General features: G+C 41.6%; 1 protein-coding gene across 1 annotated transcript in view; it reads right to left on the bottom strand.

Moving 5' to 3' along the window:
- The window catches only part of CMYA5 (cardiomyopathy associated 5), a 46,264-nt gene extending 26,025 nt beyond the window's left edge, over positions 1–20,239 (bottom strand). Inside the window, exons 1-2 of the mRNA XM_058044094.1 lie at positions 20,085–20,239; positions 1,268–11,507 (exon numbers count right to left, since the gene is read on the bottom strand). Of these exons, the coding sequence (XP_057900077.1) occupies positions 1,268–11,507; positions 20,085–20,239 (10,395 nt within the window). The remainder of the gene's footprint in view (positions 1–1,267; positions 11,508–20,084) is intronic.
- Positions 20,240–21,955: the final 1,716 nt, after the last annotated feature.

Raw genomic sequence — 21,955 nt, 5'->3', positions numbered from 1 at the left:
TAATATAATTTAAATACCACCAATACAAGCCCTTCTGGAATTTCAGTAAAATGACATGAAATCTATATTCCTGTCAAATGAACATGTGCCAAAAAAGAGACCTCCCCTTTCATTTACTGGGGTGAGAGTAAATAGCTGCTAATCAAGAAAGAAACAGCTGTATGATATGTTCACTTGCACATGAGCAGATCTGATATGGGAGAAGTGACATATCACATACATGTTGTTTTCACAAGCAAAACTGTAATTTAATGAACAATAGCTTCCACAGAAAAAGCATTTTCACTGGTATTTATTGCAATGGACTAGCTTACTGAAATGGAGGACATTTTATCTATTAGGGGAGAACAGCTTGGATATAGTGGCAAGTAGGACTTTATAAACTCTTACCTGTGCTGACACCACAATGCTATTGGCACAGAATGGTTTGGGTTGGAAGGGACCTTAAAGGCCATTTAGTTCCTATTTCCTTGTCATGGGCAGGGACATCTTCCATTAGACCAGGTTGCTCAGAGCCCCATCCAGCCCAGCCTTGAATACTTCCAGGGCTGGGTCATCCACAACTTCTCTGGACAACCTGTTCAACTGCCACATCACCCTCACTATGAAGAAATTTTTTCCTAATTTCTAATATAAACCTCCCCCCCTTCAGTTTAAAGACATTGCCCCTTGTCCTGTCACTAGATGCCCTTGTGAAACCTCCCTCTCCAGTTTAAGGCCATTTTGCAGATGAAAGTGAATGGAACAGCAAATAAGTTGGTACTTCAACAAAACTGTGTAGGGTGATTTGTCTAACATCTCCAAGCAACCAGCGCATGTAAGTGGGACAGGGAACACTTTATGATGTTACCAGTCTCCACATATGAAGGTTTCTGTACCTTGTCAAGTGAAGTGAACTGCTGTTACTGAAGTTTTATTTTCATAGAAACAACATTCTTCCCATTTCTCTCCCTACATATCAAAACCAGAACAAACTTATACAGATAAGACTGAAAGATGGAAGTCTGCTAACAACTACATATAAACAAGACCATTCAAACTTATGAGTAAATAAAAATACCAGCTTAGCAAGTCTAGGACTCAGAGAATACCTTAATAAGATGGTCTCCCTTCAAGATCTACAGCAGGTGTGTAGGAATAGTTTTTATTTAATAGATACTGCATCTTAGCTTCTGGACTACTCTTGGAAGCCTCTCCTCTTGACAATGCAAGAGAACTGGAGAAATTAGCCTTAGTAGCTTCTTTTTTTGCCCAAATTAGTACTTACCTTCATCTTGGTTGCAGCATCATCTAGTGTTGTGACTTCATGGTCTTTATGCTCTCCAAAAAGCTTATCAATAGCAGATATTGGGCATTTGCAGTGGTAACAATAAGTGTCTACTTGTGCTTTTTTCAGTTCTCTCTGTGGGCTCTCAACTTGAGGAATGTTTGTTGCTGATTTTTCAGGATACATCACCACAAAGCCTGAATCTTCAAGCTCAACAGGAGTTCTTTGTTCTGGCTCATTAACAAATTCATAACTATCAGCAGCATGATCAAAGGAATCCCTGTCTTCAAATAATAGCTCCTCATGTGTAAATTGAGATGATATTTCATCTTGCAAAAGCTCTTCTTGGGTAATCACATCATAGTCCATTGACTCAGCAAAATCTTCATAAACATCACCGTGCTGCTCCTCTCTTTGCAAGTCTGGATTTTCTGTTTGCTGAATGGTAGGAACACAGGACAGATGTTCCTGAGTAAACTGATCATCTACACTGTCTTCAGTGGGAGCCCTGACATATGGAACATACTTTTCCATCTGAGGAAATGCTGTTACATCTTGCCGTTCTTCCCGCTCAGTACTAGCTTCTTGATACGCAGCTTCGTGATACTCCACTTGATGACTGTATCTTTGTTGACTTGGCTGCTCTGGCAACTCTTCAGTTCTTTCTACTGGTACATTTTCTTCTTCTCTTTGTTCAGTAGTATCAGTTCCTGCACCTGAAAGAACTGTTTTGCTTCCAAAAGGAACGGCATGCATTGGCTTGCAAATTGTTGCTTGAATGTTGCTGTCAACCTGGAATTTGTCTCTCTCCATAACAACTCTTTCTGACAGAACCTCAGTTCTGACATATTGAACATCACCAGATCCCTCCTCCTGGTTATTCTCTGACCTCCAAACCAAAATTCCTCCCCTAAAGGACTCATCTTCTGGTATCTGATCTTTCTGAGGCCCAATGTCTTTACTTGGAATTTCATCTTTAAGAATGTATTTTTCAAAATAAATTCCAGTTCCATCATCTGTGTCTGAATTTCTGCTAGGGAAAGAAGCATTAGAATTACCACTTTCTTCGTCAGAGGGAGTCTCATCCTTTGTCTTTTCTCCTACTGCTTCTGCATAGAGGTCCTTGTATAAAAATGATAGAGCAGGTGGCTCCTCTAAAAGCTCTGGGTTAACAGCAGCAACAGTGGTAGGGAACAAGAGAGATCGTTCTAGCACTCCTTCTTCTGAATCGAAGAGCGGGGTTCCTGGTGACTTGCATTCATCTTCTACATTTGTAATGCTTTTATTGCTAGAATCAATTGATTTCTGCAGTGGTAAAGGTTTTGAGGCATCTGCGTAGGATTGCATTTTGCCTTCTCCTTTTATGGTACCGTAAAAGACTTCATCCAGGTCCTCAAGTAAGGAAAACTCTTCCAAAGTATCTACCTCAGTACTCTCTTTAAAAGGTTTGGCTTCTTCCTTAGATTCATTGGGGTCTTCTGTCACAGGAGACAATGAAATTCGTCTTTCAAATTGTGGCTTAATTGGGGATTTGTCATCAATCAATGTATATTTTTCAAAATAATCCATATCAGCAGTACCATTATTAGGATACAACTTGGCACAATTATTGTTTTCTGGCAACAGGAGATTTTCTTGTTGAGTTTCTTCAGTTTGCTCCTCATCATCCTTTTTGACCAATTCTGTTAGTTCATGGCTTGCAGTCTTTCCCAATAGAGAGCTTTCTGAAATTTCTGTGATTCTTCCAGAAGTTAGGGCTCTCTGGCCATCCTCAACTGATTTTCTTCTAAATGAAGGATTTGTTTCCAAGTATTCTAATTTATCAGGCATGTGTTTACTTTCTTCTTGATCAACAGAGGAAATATGCGTAGGTGCATGAATATTGAGTATTTCATAACCTTCTGAAATGATATTAAATAGATCTTTTTGTTCAGTAGTCTCCAGACCATGCTGGCTGTCTTCTACAGCACTTGCATGTACCATTTCTTCCTCTTCTCCTCTCAGGTAATGTTCAGACACTTCAGACACTTTGCCTACCTCCAGATGTTGCATTGCTTCAGTTTTTGTAGGGTTTAAAGTACTAGTTTCATGCTGCAGAAGTTTATGTGGACCTTGATTATCTCCTACCAGAGATGGTAAATCATACCTCTGTGTTTTGGGACTAGTGTCTGAGGACTTCCTGTGAGAAAATTTATTTGACACTGATTCAGAAACTCTAAATGTATGTCCTTCAGTCTCTGTAGTCCCATGAACTGTGAATTCTGTGCAACTTCCAGCTGAGAATTGCTTTGATCCAAAATTGGAAGCTTCATTTGGAGTAAGCTGAATTCCTTGTGTGTCTACTTCTGCAGCCCCTATTGGACTAATTGAGCAAGCTTTCACCTCTTCTGCCAGCCAGCTAGCCAGCCCAAAAGATGGAATATCTGGGTTCTGCTTTTCTTCAGAACTTGAGCTAAGGGGCTTAATCTCTGCTGAGGAGAGGCTACCCAATTCACCAGAATAATGTTGTGTTTTGTGTGTCACAGTTTCTTGAACAAGGTCTGACGGAACAACTCCCAGATGCTCCAAGGTTGTATGCTTTTGGTCTTCAAAACCTTGTTGCATTTCAAGTTTATGCTCTCCTTCAGTATAAATGCCTGAAAATTTGTTAGATTGCTTTCCAAGCATGTCTGCTACATCAGATAAAGATGATGGAATATTTTGTTTCTCTTCATCATCAGTGAGAGCCACTGATACTGGCTTTTCAAGTTCTGACTTTCCAGGTAATTTATGAAAAGGTATAAATGACTCTGATGACACTGCTTGCTGGTCTACTACACCAGTCACCTTTGACTCTCTGGTCATTGCCCTTGGCCCTGTGTATACATCAGGTTGCATTTCTTGCTCATATTGCTCAGTAGTGAATTTGGGTGAACTTCTGAGCTGGTCTGGAGACAAATATATTGTATCCAACAAAGAAGATTCGGGCTTGTCTTGGTCTTGCACTTGAGACCTACTCTCCAAGTGCGCTGTCTTTAAGCTTGCTGTTTCAGGTGAACTGAGTTGTATTTTTTGCAACTGTTGTTCATTGTGTGGTGGAATTACATGTTCACACTCTGATTGTATAGGCTGGGTAATAAATGGCTGCATTTTTTTATTTTCTTGTTTAGCAAGGGACTGTGTGGGAATCATATATTCAGAAACTGGTTTTGAGTAAGGTGGAACTTCTTGCTGGCATGTTTCATCACCTGAATAAAATGGAACTGAAGGTTCAGACTGCAGTTTTGAAGGTACAGTCAGGTAATCCTGACTTTCTAGACTTTCTGTTTTATCTGTAGAATATGATAAATTTAGTTGTTCAGATTCTAATTGTATAGCTGTATGAAAGTAATGTGGAGTCTGTTCTCTCTCAGCTTCAGGTAAAATTTCATATTCAGCCTCTGACTTTGCAGCTACAGGCAAGTGTAGAAGACTTTCTGTATTCTCTACTTCTTTTCTTGCAAAAGAGGACCCTGGCTCAGGCAGAGCAGTTTCTAAGTGTTCTGTTTTACAGCTGGAATAAGATATTTCTAAATGTTTGGGGGGTGAGCCTCCAGTTACAGGTGAAGACTTTGGACTTCCTTCAGGGCTTGTTTCAGAGACAGCGTGTGAAGCACCCAAAGGTACAGGCATTGTTTGTTCAGTAAGAGATGAATATGGTTGAATTTTGTGGCTGTGTGCTTCCTCAGTGGAAAATGATAAATTTTGTTGTTCAGTTTCCAGCTGAGCATTTCGAGATGAAGGAGCACCAGTGTCTTGCTTCTGTGAATATCCTGCTCTCAGTGGGGCCATTTCATGCTTTTCTGCTTTGTAAGTAGGACTTAATAAATCTGATTGTTGGAAATCTGGTTGTGTAGTTCCCTGCACCTCGGTCCTGACAAAGGTATGTGCTACAGAAGGTGTTTCTGGCTGCTCTGTTTCAACATCAGGGGACTGCAAACTAACATGTGGCTGTTCTGGTTGGACCTCATCCCTCCACTTTGTTTCGCCAGTGAAATATGGTTTCTCTGGATGCTCCAGCTGGGCAGTCTGTGGTTGATCTGCCTTGCTACAGGAATATGATAAATCTAGTGGCTTTATTACATTAGTCTCTGCTTTGCCAAGAGAGTATGACAAATCTGGATGTTTTGAATTCAGTTTTTCTGGTTGCAACTGTTCTGATTTTCCTGTGGAATACAAAATATCAGAAGGAGTGAACCCTGCTTGTGCAGCATCCTGTTTTTCTGTTTTGCCAGAGGAATACAAGATGTCTGGGAACTCCCCTTCCACTGTAGATGTATTTGGTTGCTCTTCCATGCCATGAGGACTTGAAAACACTGGTTGCTCCAATTTTAGTTGCACTTTTTCCTCTGGATGTAATGTATAGCTTCTTCTCTCCCGTTTGACGTCCAGCTGTGCACTTTGTTTTTCTTCACTAACAGAAGAGGACAAATCCGTGTGCAGTACTTTGCCCGTGGCATCCATGACACTTGCATGTTCAGACTCAGGTAGAGCAGCCCATGATGGCTCTGTTTTGACAGATGAATGCAACAAACTCTGTTCTTTCAGCTCTGGCTGAGTTGTTTTATGAGGTTCTGCTGTGCCAACAGAGAATGACAAATCTGCATATTCTGAGTTTGCTTGGGAATTTTGCATACCTTCTGTATTCTCCATAGAGCACTGTAGCTCAGGGTGTTCTGCTTGCATTCCTGCATCTTTCCATTCCTCTGCTTTTTTGAGAGATGATGAAAACTCATTTGTCTTTTCTTGCTCTGGTTGAATCTTTTCTTGCTGTACTGTGCCAGTGGAATGAAATAAATCCAGGCACTCAAAATCCTCATCAGCAATTTGAATTTGCTGTGTTTCACCAATTGAACATGATAAATCCATTGTTTCTGCCTCTGGCTGTATGATTTCATGGTGTTCTAATGTGCCAGCAGATAAATCTGAATGGTGTGATTTTGCGTTTAAAGTTTCTTGTTCTGCCTCACTGAGAGAATGACATAATTCTAAATGTCCCAATTCTATCCGTGCTTTCTCGCCTTGTGCCTCTTTTTTGAAAGAATGCAAGAAGCCTTGCTTCACCTCTCCAGCAGTTTGTTCTTGCTCTGTTGTGCCAGATGACAGATCTGGTTTTTCTAACACTGGTTGTGTAGTTCTTTGTGGCTTTCCTTTATCAATGGAATGCAGTGAATCAGGATGCTTTGGCTCTGCTTTTAACATTTCTCCTTGCTCCATTTTTCCGCTTGGGGATGGTGCATCTGGAACTCTGTGTTTCTGCTTTGCAGCTTGTGAATGCTCTGCTCTGCAGACAGACTGTTCCTCTTTAGAGCATTCCACAGCTGTGTGCTCTGTCCCTCGTTGCCCCACTTCCCTCATCAGGGGTGCCAAGCTTGCATGGCCTGGCTCCAGCTGTGCAGGTGGGATTTGCTCCATTTTGTCATGACCATACAATGCACCTGGCTTCTCCAATCCCAGCTGGATTGTTTCCTGCACTTTGTTGAGGGAATGTGCTAGCCCAGGGTGTTCAGGTTTCAGTTGTGATGTTTGCAGCCCTCCTACTTTGAAAACAGAGTAAGGCAAATTAGAATGTCCCTGCCCTGGTTTTGCCATTTCTGTTTCCTCTGCTGTACCCACAGAACGCGACAAATGTGAAATTTCCACTTCTGGCTGAGCTGTTTTCTGTTCCATTTGTTCAAAGGGATAAGTTTGCTCTGTTTCTTGTACTTTTTGTTGTACCTCTGTGATGTCCAGAGGAGATATTGCATCAGTATGCTCCACCTCTGGTGGTATCCTTTCATCATCTGGCCTCTCAATGGAAAATGATAAATTTGGTTCTTCCAAGATCTCCTGGGCATGTTCTGAAGTGTCCCTTTTATTGGGAGAATGTGTTAACTTTTCTTGCTCTAACTCCTGCTCTGTGGCTTTCTGCTGCTTTAATCTGCCAAAAGAAAGTTTTCTGTGTTTTTGATCCAATGGTGCTACTTCTTCCTGGCTTGTCTCACCGGTGGAATGTGACAAATCAGGATGCTTCATCTCCCATGGTGCAATTTCTGTATGTTTTGACTCTGTTTGTGCAGTTGCTGGAGAAGTTCTTTTTTTACCTACTTTAGGCAATGCTTGGTGTTTAGACTTAAACTTTTGAGTTGATTGTTCTTTGCCTTTACCAAAGAAAAAGGATGAATCTGAATATTTTGAATCCAGTTGTGAGCATGACTGATTTGGGTATTGAGATTCTATTTCCATATTTTCATCTTGTGCTGCTTCACTCAGGCTTCCTTGTGAATCAAAATGTTCTGATTTTTGCTGAGTTTCTCCCATGGTGTATGAGAGCTCTGGATGTCCTGACTCCTGCTCCACAATATCAACTTGCTTTGATTCACCACTGTCCCATGAAACATCTGGATGTTCCACCATTACTGGCTCAGTTTCTTGTTGCTTCAAATGGAATGGTATGGTTGGTTTTTTCAATAATTTTTCTTGCTCATGAGAGGAATATGGCAAATCTGGATATTCTGAAATTATTTCCATTTCCAGTGGAGCTTCTTTTTCACTGGAAGGAGACAAAAATGTTTGCTCCAGCTCTTGATGTACTATTTCTTGTTGCTCTGATTTGTGCTGCACAATTTCCTTCTCTGTTTCTGTACTTACATAAAATGTTTTTTCTGGATATGCTAGTTCTGTTTGCATTTCTTCTTGCATTTGTTTACTGAATGAATATGGCAAAGATGGATGCACTAACCCTGGTTGAGCTATTTCTTGCTGTGCCAAATTATTTTGGTCTGTGACCTGTGGCTCTTCTTTACCCAGGCTTTCTGAAATACCTGAATACTCTGTTTCCATTTCCACAGCTTCTTGTTGATCTGTTTCCTGCTGTCTCACCTCTCTTTGTACTGTATCTTGTTCCATCCTGCCAAAGTACTGTGAAACATCTGGCTGGGGCACATTGAGTGATGGTGTTTCCTGTTGCTGAGTACCAGCAGTGGAACAGGAAGGAAAAGACTGCTCTTGCTCCATTTGTGATGTTTCCCAGGGCTTTGCTCTGTCAGTCAGTTGTGACCACAAAGTTCTGGCCTCGACTCCTTCTTGTGTCACTTCTTCAGTGGTAAATGAGAAATCCCTCTTTTCTGAAACTACTTGTACATTTTCATGCTGCTCTGTTTCACTAATGAAACATGATGGCTCTGGACCTTCTAAGTTTCTCTGTACAGCTTCTTGTACCGTCTCTCCCTGGGAATACAGTGGATCAGTTTGTTCCAGCTTTGGTTGCAATTTTTGATGCTCTGTTTTGCCAGCAGAATATGTTGTCTCTGGCTGTTTCACCTTCAGCTGTGAAGTTTTATTTTCCTGTTCTTTTTGGGTAGAATGTGGCCAAACTGGAAGCTCTGACTGTAGTTGAGTAGTTTCTCCTTGCATTGCCATGGCAGAGGAATCCAGCTTACCTTCAGACTGTGACTCCTGCTGTACAGGCTGTGGCTGTTTTCCTTTGTCAGTTTGTGACAGTTCTTTCTCCTTTGTTTTATTAATGGGATGTGATAAATCTGAAAATGGTGTTTCCAGATACCCAGTTTGTTGTATCTCAGCCCTTCCAGTGGAATCAAATCTATCTGGATGTACCAACTGGAGTTCTGCAGTGTTTTCTTTCTCTGCTTCCTCCATCAAACATGGTAAATCTGAATGTACCTGTGCAAGCTCTTCTTTTTCTTCTTGCTTTTCTTTTTCAGGGGAATAAGACTGTTCCTGTTCAAAAGGACTGAATGCATGGTTTTCTGTTTCTTCCCTGGAAAGCAAAACTTGATGTTCATTTTCCAGCTGTGCACTTTGCATTTCATTGACTACTTCCTGGGTGAAAGAAGAGTCTGGATGACCCATCTCCAGCTGTGCATTCTCTGATTCCACCATTTTTTCTCTGGAATATGATAGATCCCCAGATCTATCATAGCTGGAGACCTCTGCCTCCAGCTGTGTGTTGTCTGATTCTTCCATTTCTTCCCTGGAAAAAGAAAAGTCTGGATGCTCCATCTCCAGCTGTGCACTCTCTGGTTCTATTGTTTCTTCCTTGGAAGAAAATTCTGGTTGTTCTGTCTCCAGTTGGGATCTCCCTGATTTTTCTCTTTCTTTTGTGGAAAAAAGCAGTTCTGGGTAGTCTGTATCTGGTATTGCACTCTCTGATCCCTCTGTTTCTTCCTTAGAATATGAGAAATCTGTAAGTTCTGTCTCTAGCTGTGCACTTCCTGGTTCCTCTATTTCTTCCCTGGAAAAAGAGAAATCTGGATGCTCCATCTCCATCTGTTCACCCTTCAATTCCTCTGTTTCTTCCTTGGGAGAAGAGAAATCCAGATGCTCTGTCTCCATCTGTGTTGTCTCTGATTCTCCAGTTTCTTCGGTGGAATATAAGAGGTCTGGATGCTCCATCTCCATTTGCCCACCTTCAGCTTGTTTGTTTTCTTCAGTGGAAAAATCAGAGTGATCAAAATCTACTGCTTTATTTGTAGCTGAAGTTTTCTGTGTTTCTTCTGTTTCTGTATGAACAGGATATGAAATGCCAAAATATTTAGAATCTATATTTTCAGGAATTGGTGGTTTTAATTTAATTCCTTGCTTCTTTGTTTTCTGAAGTGAAAAGTCTTGTTCAGACTTTGTTTGGTTCTCCAAATGAACATTTTGAGTTCCTGAAGATGGGGTCTTTTTACCCTCTTCTCTTTCAGCTGAATACATTACACCTGAAGTTGCTGACTCTGACAGTGCAGTTGATGATGGACACTCAGTTTCTTGCTTTTCTGTTTCATTTCCAGAATGTGGTAAAAGCACATGTTCAGACTCAGACTGTGCAGCTTCTGATGACTGAGGAATAACATCTTCCTGTCTTGTTTCAGTTGAAGTGGGATATTTGGATTTAGCTGATGGAACATCAGGTAAGCAAGACTTTTCTATTTCCCTCTCACGATGTTCTGACATAGATTCTATAGGCAAAATATGCTGGGAACTTGGTCTATCTAATTCACTAACAAAATCTGCTGAAACAGACTGTGGTGCAGAATTAGGCTGAACTTCCTGATTCTTCACTTCATCTAGATGATCTGATGCTGGCAGCAGGGATTGGTCTGGCTTCTTTTTTGCATTTTCGGCTGAGGGAAGCAGCACTTCTTTTTTGTCAGACTTGAATGGTGTGGAGGTTGTTGACTCTGTTATTGATGTTCTGGCTGTGGCTGAATGACTTTGCTGCTCCCTGGCTTCTTCTTCATTCTTCAATAAATGTTCTGAAACCTGATTTGGAGTCTCTAAAAGAGGTTTCCTCTCTTTTCTTTCTTCATGTTGAAGAGTTGATTCTTTCATTTTATAAGGTTCAATATTTTCAGATGAAACATCATTCTTCTTAGTAAGCTGTTTTTCAAGAGGTGATGTTGGTGAAGAAAAGCTTTGATTTGCTTGTTCTGTGAGTTGCTCTCTTTGTTTCCTCCTTCTCTCTGAAGGTGTTTCAAGAATTTTACTTCTTGCTCCCTGGAAATGTTTTGGATATGTGGAGAGTGAACCAAACTTCTGCAATCTTTCTTTTACTGATGTTTCAAGGAACTTTTCAGAATCTCCTGAAGCTGAGCTACTTCTCCGGATTCTGTTTTTCTCCAATGTTTCAGGGGCTGGCCCAGTACCACCAAAAATTGAGTTGAACAGTTGGATTCTAGCTTGTACTGGTCCTCCAAGAATTGGACCAACTTTTCTCAGTCTGCTCTCCCTAAATATTGATCTTATTGGAGCACGTTTTACGGGCTCTTCTGCAATATTCTCTTGATCCTCTTTGTTGTCCAACATTTCCTCATCTGTGTCTTGTGTTTCCACCTGCTCTACATTCAGTGTGGAGGCTTGCACATCTCCTAGAACAGTTCTTGGTTCTTGCCTTTGCATTCCAGAAGAGTCACGTTTTTTATTGCACTGGCCTCCCTTTGGTCTTGTAGCCATTGGCACCTTATTTGAAGATTTGCGTGTCCTTTTCCGAACGATCTTGCCTTCATCCATAATAAAGATAACTTTTCCTGGAGGAGAACCTACTGGTGAACTTTCCATACTGTAAAGATCAGAAGTTGTACTTGTTTCTGAGGTCCAGGGAGTAGAACATCTGCTCGAGCTGGTTTCCCAGGTTATTCCACTGTCTTCACTTTGGCATGTTACCATAGAAAAGGAAGGGTTAGTCATGATGTACTGCAGCTTGGGTTTCACATCTTCACTTTGGATAAGATCTTTTAAACTACAAACAAAAAAACAAAAGAAAGCTCTAAAAACATACAACAAATTAAATTATTGGAGGAAAAAGCTGAATTCATTCATTAAAATTAAAATGGCTTTCAAAGTTGTAAAAATACTGCATAAGCATAGATTTTGAAGTACAAGCATAAGAAAAGTAATATTTCATCTCACAACTATATTTTAGATGAATTTAGATGTAAAACTGCATGTTGCAAGGTTAATTCAATGAAGGGGAGGTGTTTAAAAGATCTTGACAATGCAGGAAGAACAGTCTTTGATCTGACCTTGTTTTGCCAGTGTGAGGTTGAGCTGATTCTGAGGCTATTCTCCAGCATGTGTTTATTTCACAGTATAAATTAAACCTTTCATTAAACACTTCAAAGATACTGTCAGTGTTTTAATAGCACCCACACTTGCTTTGCGCAAGTGTGAATGATTATACAATGCTCAAAGCAGTAGTCTATCCACTGGTTTGTTACTGTCTTCTCATGTATTTTATCCTCTGAGCATTCTTGATACTTAACAAAGTAATTTAGAATACATTCAACAATTAAAATATACTGACACCTCCCCAAATGAAACTGCAATGTTTTATAAAGGTAGTTTTAAACCTTATCATGTGTAATCAATACACTGTCATATGCTGTAATCAAATCTTTCAGCTAAAATAGTAAAAAGGCTGGAGAAAGGCTTTTATGAGAAGCTTTAGGAAAGAAAACTTCAAATTCTTCAAGTTCTTAAAATTAAGAGTGTAAACATTAGCATAAGCAATTAAAAGACACAATGTGTGGAGGGTTTAGTATTTTTAGGCTTGCAATATTTACTTAAAACAAAAAAAAAGGCACAGAAAAGTTAATCAAAGCTCGACCCTAATATTTCTTGAGTAGACAGTAGTTCATTTATGGAAATCACATTTGTAGCTGATGGAAAGAAAGGGAGAGTATCTGCTGGATAAGATGTAGCCTTCAGTGGAGCAGAAACAGTGAATTTTGGGTGGGACACTTCCTTTACACAGTTACATAATCATTCTGTTGCTCCCATGGACGAATGCACATTTATGGCCACACAACATCCTGCTTCCACTGAACAGAGGGAAGGGTCACTTTTCCACTGAAAAAGAGAAAAGCGTTTCAGCTAAAGTGAAGAAAGCCAGCTACTGATCAGGGATCAGAAAAGCAGAATCTGTCTGACCAACTGCCAGGGGCTGTGGCCCTGCACCACACGGGTACCAGAGATACCTGCAGTTTGCAGAGGCAGGCGGACACCCCTGAGGAGAAGGTGGCACCATGCCAGAGGGTACTGAGCCCCTGTCAGAAGGCAGGGGTCTTTGAAGGAGGAAAACAAATCCTGTGGAAAGTCATTAAGTACTTAATTCAGCAAACTTTCAGAACTGTAAGTTTTTTGTAAAGGGCACTCAGTGAAAATGCTCAGAACCTAATGGGAACAGAAATGTAATCCTGCCACTGGTGGTGTTACCCTTACCTTTCCATGAATTTACTTTCCAGAGCCCAGAACCAGAAGGGCTGTCCTGGGCTGGTCCATGCTCAGGTCTGTGCAGACTGAGGCACAGTTCATCTCTGATGTCAGTGCTAACTGAAGGTTGAAGTCACCCCGTGGGACAGTAGCCTGACCAGCCCATGGTGGAACCTCGCAATATCAGACTCCAGTGATGGAGCTTAAATCCAGTTGTGTTGACAGGGCTGGCCTGGAGATGGTGGCTGACAGGACAACTGAAAGGTCCACAATTCAAATCATGTCTGAGAGTGCAGTACTGAATAATTGCATGTTAGCCAATCGCCTCCTGCCCCTCAAACCCAGCCCTCAGATTTAAGCCCCAGCATGTACAGCTGATTATCTGCCTTGGTATCAAAGAATCACAGAAATTCTAGGTTGGAAGAGACCTTTAAGATCATCAAGTCCAACCCATGTTCTAACACCTCAACTAGATCATGGCACCAAGTGCCACATCCAGTCTTTTTTTAAACTCTTTGAGGGATGGTGATGCTACCACCTCCCTTGGTAGATCATTCCAGTATTTTACCACTCTTTCTGTAAAATACTTCCTCCTTAATTCTAGCCTGTATCTCCCTTGGCGCAGCTTGAGACTGTGTCCTCTTGTTCTGTCTGTTGTTGCCCAGAGAAAGAGACCGACCCCCAGCTCACCACAGCCACCCTTCAGGAAGTTGAAGAGAGTGATAAGGTCACCCCCGAGTCTCCTTTTCTCCAGGCTGAACAACCCCAGCTCCCTCAGTCGTTCTTCATATGGCTTGTGTTCCAAGCCCCTCACCAGCCTCGTTGCTCTCCTTTGGACACGCTCAAGCATCTCAACATCCCTCCTAAAGTGAGGGGCCCAGTACTGGATGCAATACTCCAGGTGAGGCCTCACCAGTGCCGAGTACAGGGGAAGAATGACCTCCCTGCTCCTGCTGGCCACACCGTTCCTGATACTGGCCAGGATGCCACTGGCCTGTATGGCCACCAGGGCACACTGCTGGCTCGTGTTCAGCCGACTGTCACCAGCACCCCCAGGTCCCTTTCCACCTGAACACTGTCCAGCCACACCGTTCCCAGCTTATATCGGTGCAGGGGGTTATTGTGGCCAAAGTGCAGGACTCGGCACTTGGACTTATTGAACTTCATCCCATTAGATTCTGCCCATCCATCCAACCGTTCCAAGTCCCTCTGCAAAGCCCTCTGTCCCTCTGTAGACAGACTAGCTCCATAGGTGAAAACTTACAGGCTGGAGAAAGAGGTATAGCAGAACACATTCATACCAATTTTTCTCTTAGTTTTTCCTTTGCCAGTTCCATGGCTTAACACTGACTTGGACATAGCAAAATATGATTAAATTAAAAAAACAAAACAAAAAAAAAAACCCAAAAAATCAATAGCAATACTACTAAGGAAGTTTTCAGTTGTTTGAGTCTACAATAACAGATATTTTTTTTTAACATTTTTCAACTTCAAAATCATTCTTATATTTTAAACCTATTTTCTGCACTACTTGGTGCAATTAAATAGACCTTCATACAGAACAGAGCAGCACTCCACTCAAGCTGATATTAATGAATAAGTATAGATTGCCCTGGCCTGCCTATGCAAAAAGCTTAAATTATATACCTCATTATCTCATTTTCATGGTCACAAACTAGTCACAGCTCATATTTCTCTACAGTTTGAAGAGATAGTGCTTTACACTTTTAAGACCAGAATGAGAGACGTGGAACTCAAACATTTACTTCCAAAGCACTTCAAATGCTGCCCTTTTATGAACGGTTTACAAACTGCATAGTAGTAGCTGAAAGACCCCTCTCTAGTCAGAGGAAGCATTTGCCACTGGAAAAAGATGTTTGCAATATTTGCAATGTTTCAGCTCGTAAATGTAGATATGAAGCCACTGACATCCAGGGCAAAAGCCAGTGCTGTCTTTTTTCCATGTAGACATTTCACGCCCATTCTTATTGGCATTTGTATTATCAGCATGTTATTTCACTTCTAGGACATTGACTTAAACCTTTTCTTAGTCTTGGAGACACTGACAACCAGTTGTGTTGCCATAATAGCTCAAACCCAGATTTTTCTTCCTGCCTCCTCCTGCTTCTCACAGCTCCCTGCTTCTCATGACTTCTGTGCTGTGTCCACTAGGATTTCAGGTTTCTAGTCCAGCCTTGCAGGCTGCACAGATGTTCCTTTATGAATCATATGAGGGAAGAGTTTTCATGACCCCAGCTGCTGTTGTGTTCACACAGTGAGTGGGGTCTACCCACCTGTGCATGCCACTACTATGAGATAGACATGTAGCCAGCCTATTAGCTTTCTAAAATTCTACCTAGCCTCTTTTATCCTCTTCGTATTAGACCTTGCCACTGCTGATATAATAAAAATTGTAGCTGTTTGCTGCAGAATTTCTCACAAGCTGAAAACAATATAGATTAAATGACCAAGGTGTCAACCTATGTCTGTAATCTGCACAGACAAGATCTCATTTTCTGAAAGCTCCTACTTCAGGCACAGTGTAGGAGTGGTGGAAATTGGTATTGCCAGCTTGTCTTCCCAACTGAAGGAAGCACTTCTCTGTGGTTGTGTTTCTATTCTGTACATATCTGTAGTTTCTGCCTTTACCATGGTGCCCCTTTCCCCCTACAGCAATCAGTATGCTCAGCGAGTGTCTGCCTTTTGTTCTGCATTTCCCAGGGCTACAGCTCATCCATCTTCTTCAGACTAAGTGAACTAGGAGCTACAGAAAGATATAATTTCAAACCCAGCCTTCCACCTTTGACTTCTTTCAATTAACGATGCTTTGTCTGGCAATGAAGTGGCTCATGCATCTGTTGAAATACAAAGGAACTACTATATGAAAACAGTAAGACAGCTGCTTGCCCAGCTACAAAGCCGGGGTTTATGATGAGTAGCTGGGAGCCAGGACCTGGGCTTGTTTCACACGTTTTGTTCCATCTCTTATGAAGGAGCATAGCCTGGTATAGTCCTAGTTTGTTTTCCAGACACCAGGTCATGTCCTAGTGGCATTGCCATTTGCAGGATCAGATGCTGCTTGAGAGATCCACAGCACCTCCATGCCCAGGGGTCTGTCATGCTCCTGCATTCTGGATTCTCCACCATGTTGTAGAGGGAACACAGGTACCAAACACTTCAGTCTGGGTGGGACACTTCCTTTACACAGTTACATAATCACTCTGTTGAGACCCAGTGGGGAACTTCTTGAGTCTGAGAGCCCTACGCAACACAGGCCTTTATTAAGGACTCGGTTTTAATCAAAAAGCTAAAGAGAAACAAAACATGGAATGCCCAGCTGTGGGAGCAAGTGGGGGCTGGCTGCACCCCTCCCCTCTTCAATGCCCCCACCTCAGCATTCTGGCCCATTTAGCTGCTCAGTTATCTTTTGCTTGAGCCTTTGCTGTGATGTGCCTGAAATGACCCACACAACTCTACTTCCTACTTCTCCCACGTTCCCTGCTGCAGGTGGCAAAAGAACAGCTCTGCCAGCCTCTTCCACGCTAGCCCATGTCAGGCACTGCCTCATCTAAAGGCATCTAAAATCACACACGCTTTCCCCATGCCTTTCTCTGCTTTGGGTAGGGTATGGTAATTGTTATTTTCGGAAGACAAATCCACAGTACTCCCCACCCCTTTCTTCTCACCATCCATTTGCTATCATTCCAGTCTTTTGCTCTCCTAGATGCTGCAACATCCCCCACATGGCAGGAAGACGCCTTCTCCACTGTCCTTCCCTTTATATTCATTTTCATCAATCATTATAAATGACACTTGTCTCTAATGCTTACACACGTCTGATCTTGTGTAAGATTGCTTGCTTCATTAATAAAACAAACAAACAAACTCAACCCCTTCCAGAATTTAAGGACTTTCTCCCCATATTTCTCCCCTTCTACTGGTTATAGGTAAACACTAAACAAGCAGATAAAATGCTATTTACCTATTCCAGGCAAACAAGCTGTCTGGAAACACTTAAATTGGCTGCAGAGCCATTTTTATGTAAACCCCACACACAGACACATCCAGAGACCTTCCCACTGTAGAAGGAAATCAGCTGAGAATGGTCTGAAAGACAGAACTGTGTCAGAACAGCTCACCCATCACATGTTTGTTAGACACACAAATATTGCAGTGGGTATGTCAACCAGTTGAACAGTAAACAATTTTACTTTAGTTAAGACTTAATTTTCACCATTGCCAATACAAAAATTAAAACCTGTTAACTTCCTACTCATGCTTGCCTTAATACAGTATTTAAAATATTTTCCCTGTTTAGGTGATTGATTGGATACATGGAGCTAGAAACAGAAGTCATCTACCATGATCATCTATCCTAGACAGTAAAATGCCCAAAGGCAAGAAACTATTGTATGGGTGCTATACAGATCAGTGGCATTTTTGTGCTGACAAGGTTATGAAACCCCTATCCCACCTTTTTAATAGGTTCTGATGCGGCATGTTAGTCTCATTACTTATATAAAAAAGTGTGCTAGGAAACCAAATTATTTAAACATTACATTAATAAGGGTAATAAAGACATGAAACCCAAACTCTTCTGTCTTTCACATGTGTGCCTTGTAATTTTGAGACAAATAATCCTTTCTGCTCCATCTTTTGGGATTTTATTTGCTGCAGCTGCTGCACAGTGTGGAAGCAGAGTGGTTTGGTCAGAGCTCAGGGCCTGGTGTCACAGAGGACCACCAGGGCTCTTCTACTTGTTTCACAGAGGTGCTTCCTGACCTTATTCCATGATTCTCATATAAATTAGGTATGAAGCTATTTAACATGCTTGAAAGGCAGAAAAAGAAGTCAGCAGGAAAGCTGACTTGCACTGTTCAACTGCATTCAAAGGAGGAAAGCAGAAGCAACAGAGAACTTGGGGTTGTTAAAAATAAATTGATGGCAGCAGGGTCCAAGGCAAGCTGCCTTCAGCCAAGTTTGCATATTAGTTACACCTCCTCTAAGCTATGTTTTCAAAGCCCATGCACTCAAAACAATCTGTTCTGCAATGGGGGTTTGAAAACCTGTTTATCAACAAATAATTAGCTCATGGCTTGAGTAAGTATGCCCCAGGGGCTCAACCTGTCTTATCTTGCCAGGAGCTCTGCCCAGGCACTGACCAAAGGAGGAGGCCTGAAGCTCAACAACCCTGCTGACATTTGTGACAACATCTAAGCAATTAAAAAGTCAGTTTTATTTAACTTTTCCAAGCTACTGCTAAGTGCTTGTTGCAGTCACCACATTTGTGCTGAACCCAAAATTTTACATCTCCTTTAACCTAATTAAACAAACCAATTTATATATGCTCAGTTACCACTTAGCTTAGATGTTAAAAACCTCTCTGGTAGACTATGACCTGTTTATTAGTAAGACGGTTAAGGACAGAGAAAAACTCTGCTGTGTTTAATATAACTGGGAGCTAAAGGGAATGTTTGCTGTGATTTAAGTAAGTGCTGAGATGCAATGCCCAAATTTGCATTGCAGAGGTTGCCAGCCAGAAGCAAGACCCATCTGTGAGGAGCTGCTAAAAGGCACCTATGGTAAAATCATCCTCTCAGCACAAGTAGTAAATAACTGTGAGGCTACATAGATTTCACTCCCTTTTTAATTATTCCTACTTGTGTTTTGCAATTTCAGTTTTATTATTAGCTATTTAATTCCGGATTCTGTTAAAAATTATTTATCTAAATCACGGTTTAGCTGTGTGCAGTGAGCAGCTCCACTCCATGGACTTCAGCTGGTTTTCTTGCAGGGATACAGCCATGTGCAAACAGTGTTTTATTGGCATGTAATCCCTCTCTCTGCTAGTATAGGACTGAAAAGCCAACATATCCCTTGAGAATAAAGCAGCATTACACACCAGGTGTTCCCTCATTGTGGGAAACTAGCTCTTTATTTTCAGAAGGGTTTTCCTAGAGTACTAGGATACACTTCTCCATTTGGCTTTTGTTCTTGCAGCACTTTGGGTAGGTTAAGGTGCAGAGCGCTCCCCACTGCCATCTTTTTTTCTCCGGTGACCATCAGCAATGTCAGAAAGCACTTTGAATTGTGATTCACACAGAGCGATGGTAAATGCAGATGGTGTCACAGCACAGAGGTATTAGAAACTATATGACAAATATAGTTTCTTAAAAAATGGGTTTCTGGAAAAAACTCAAGCTACCAATATTAACATCTTAGGTTCTTCTACAATATCCACTTAAAACTGATGGGGTCTACTCAAGACAAGGAAGAAATCTTGAGACTTTGTATGGGCTGGGGGACTCTCAGGCCTTGTGGTCTCTGTATGAAACCAATGGTGCTGGCACAGCCAGAGTCTGGACCAAGTTGCAGACGCCTCTGCATCCTGCGCAGGACCATTGGGCAGGGCACTGGGCCACAGCCTTGCTCATTACATTCCTAACGGTAGGAGAGCAATCACAGGACAATAAACTGTTTCTGTGGAAAACTTAAGAAAACAAAAATACTAAGAGAAAAAAATTAAAGATCAAACGGATAGAGTATTTCCCATTTCACCACAAAAATCAACCTTACAAATCATGACCAGCAATAGGAGACATGTTCAACAAATTTTTGAACATTCTTCTTCTTTCTTTTCAAGGAAAGAAGCAACTGAAGAGGGAGGGACAAGTGGGAAGGAATAAAGGGCCATAAAAAGGAACCAATTTTAATGCACCATTATAATCTTTGAGCATTTTCTCCCTGACAAGCAAATCTGCAAAGCATTTAAGATCCATATGTGACAAAGAGTCAGCCAGAGAGGGAGGAGTGGAAGGAGATGTCACTTGAGCTGGCACATCAGAGGATCTTTAAATAGAAAAGCTTTCAGGGAACTCGGGGTAGGCGCTTACCACACAAAATTTAATTACAGCCATACTCATCTGAAAAAAATATTACAGCCCTCTACTCCTCCCTTTTTTATCTACAGCAATAGGGCAAGGGAAGGTGGAAAAGTCAATAAACCAGCATGGGACTCCAATTCTGGCATCTCCTGGGGGATGATGCTTTGGGGTAGAGTTGCCAGCTCCCTCTGGGGCTATAAATCCCTTGGGGGGGGACATACCTATTAGTTAGCTCCTCTGCTTCCTCTGGGTCCACGGCCTCCTCCTCCTCCTCCTCCTCCTCCTCTTCCTCCTCCTCCTCTTCTTCTTCTTCATCTCCTATGAAGGACGAAGTCTCGGATGCCCTGTCACACTCAGCGCCACGGGAGCCCTCCATTCCCTTCCCTGCTCAGGCCCTCGCCGGTGATGTTTACCCCCAGCCCTGTCCTCCCCAGGGCTGCCTGAAGCAACTGTCATCCCCAGTAGCACTCACTTCTCCTGACTCAGGGCAGTCTTTAAATAGAAGGCAGCAAAGTTACAGCGCAGAGTCGCTGCTGTTCCTATCCTGTCTCCTAGCACCAACCCAGTGCCAGGACACGTGGCCCCGTGGCCATCTCTCCAGCTGCTCTCCCCCTTCGCCTGCCACTGCTGCCACAGAGTTGTTTCTACAGCAGACAGGGCAGTCAGGCAGCAGCAGGGAGCAAGGGGGCCAAGCAGACCTTCCCCAGTCACCTCTAGCAAATTCGGGGTGGATGGTACAGATGAAGCAGAAGGAGAGTTTATCTGTGCCCCAAGAGAAGGTACATTTCACAAGTTCTACCCTTCAGCACAGCCAGAGTGCCTCAAGCTCGAACTGGAAAGATCAAATACAGTAGCTAGTGAATGAGCCTCTGAAAAACACATTTAATTATTAATGCCGTGCTGTAAGAGCTATCAGATGCACTCTGGTATTTAACCATGCAAAAGGAACGTATTTAAACCCTTGATTTATCAATGTGTTAAATCACAGGACATTTAAAACTTCCTATTTGAGCAGACTTGAACCAATTATAAAGCAAAGATATACTATACTACCATGCAGAGTTTAGGTTAAGCCACATTTATGATTTATTATTCTGCATTTTACAAAAAATGCAGTGCTTTTCACACACAAAACAGAAATATTTCCCATCTGTATTAGTCAACATAATGACTTTATTAAAAAAAAAATAAATTTTAGAAGAGGAGGAAAAGCACTAAACCCCTGATTCTAAGTAAAGAACTTCCAAGATATCTCAAGTATAAACAACTGTTTGCACAGTATAACTCCAATGCCCCCAGCTTTTTCTTTTTTCATTGTTCTTCAAATAAATATCTGGTAATAAATCAATCAGCAAACTCTTCCTTAAGAGTGCTGTAAGTATATAAACACCCAGCCATGTACTTCTGACTACAAGCTATCTCTGCACACAAAATTAAAATTCTCCTAACATTCCTAAACAGTATGTACAGGTCTTTCTTCTCTCTTGACCTACACAGTGACATACGCAATTTACAAGGTGACAGCGTAATTTTTTGAAAAGTGTATTTTGAAACAGATATTAAACTAAATTAAACACTACATTTCATCATGAGCATAGACAGTGTACACAGCGAAACGTAAAGAATAAGAAGTACTCTTCCTTACATTTCATGTGGAAGGCAAGAGCTTTACAGGTCATCTAGAAATGCTTATAGATGAAATATACATACATTGCACAAGTTTTGATTCAGTCTTCAGCACAGCAAGAGAAAGGCAAGTACTCTTTTACCAGAAACCCTTCAACTTATTTCCATCTGTACTTCTCACAAGTGAATTTGACCTGTAAATGGACCAAAATCGCACATTCTTTCACGCTCTTCAGACAAGCATCACACTCAGTAAAATCAATGGAAATATTTCTATCTGAAAACACAAGGATTACAGAGAACAAGGCAAAAAAAACCCACAAACCACAAGACAACCCGTAGCAGTACAGTACAATAAATCAAGAGTGACATTCTGTGATGGACTTAAATTTAACATCAAATATACTGTGACTCAAGTCCAGTAACACAAGTTCAAGTAAAGCACTAGTTCCAAATAAATGTTTGG

This window comes from Melospiza georgiana, chromosome Z, assembly GCF_028018845.1.
Source record: "Melospiza georgiana isolate bMelGeo1 chromosome Z, bMelGeo1.pri, whole genome shotgun sequence".
Taxonomy (NCBI): Eukaryota; Metazoa; Chordata; class Aves; order Passeriformes; family Passerellidae; genus Melospiza; species Melospiza georgiana.
The sequence above is the reverse complement of the archived record's forward strand: the minus strand, read 5'-3'. Positions and strand labels throughout refer to the sequence as shown.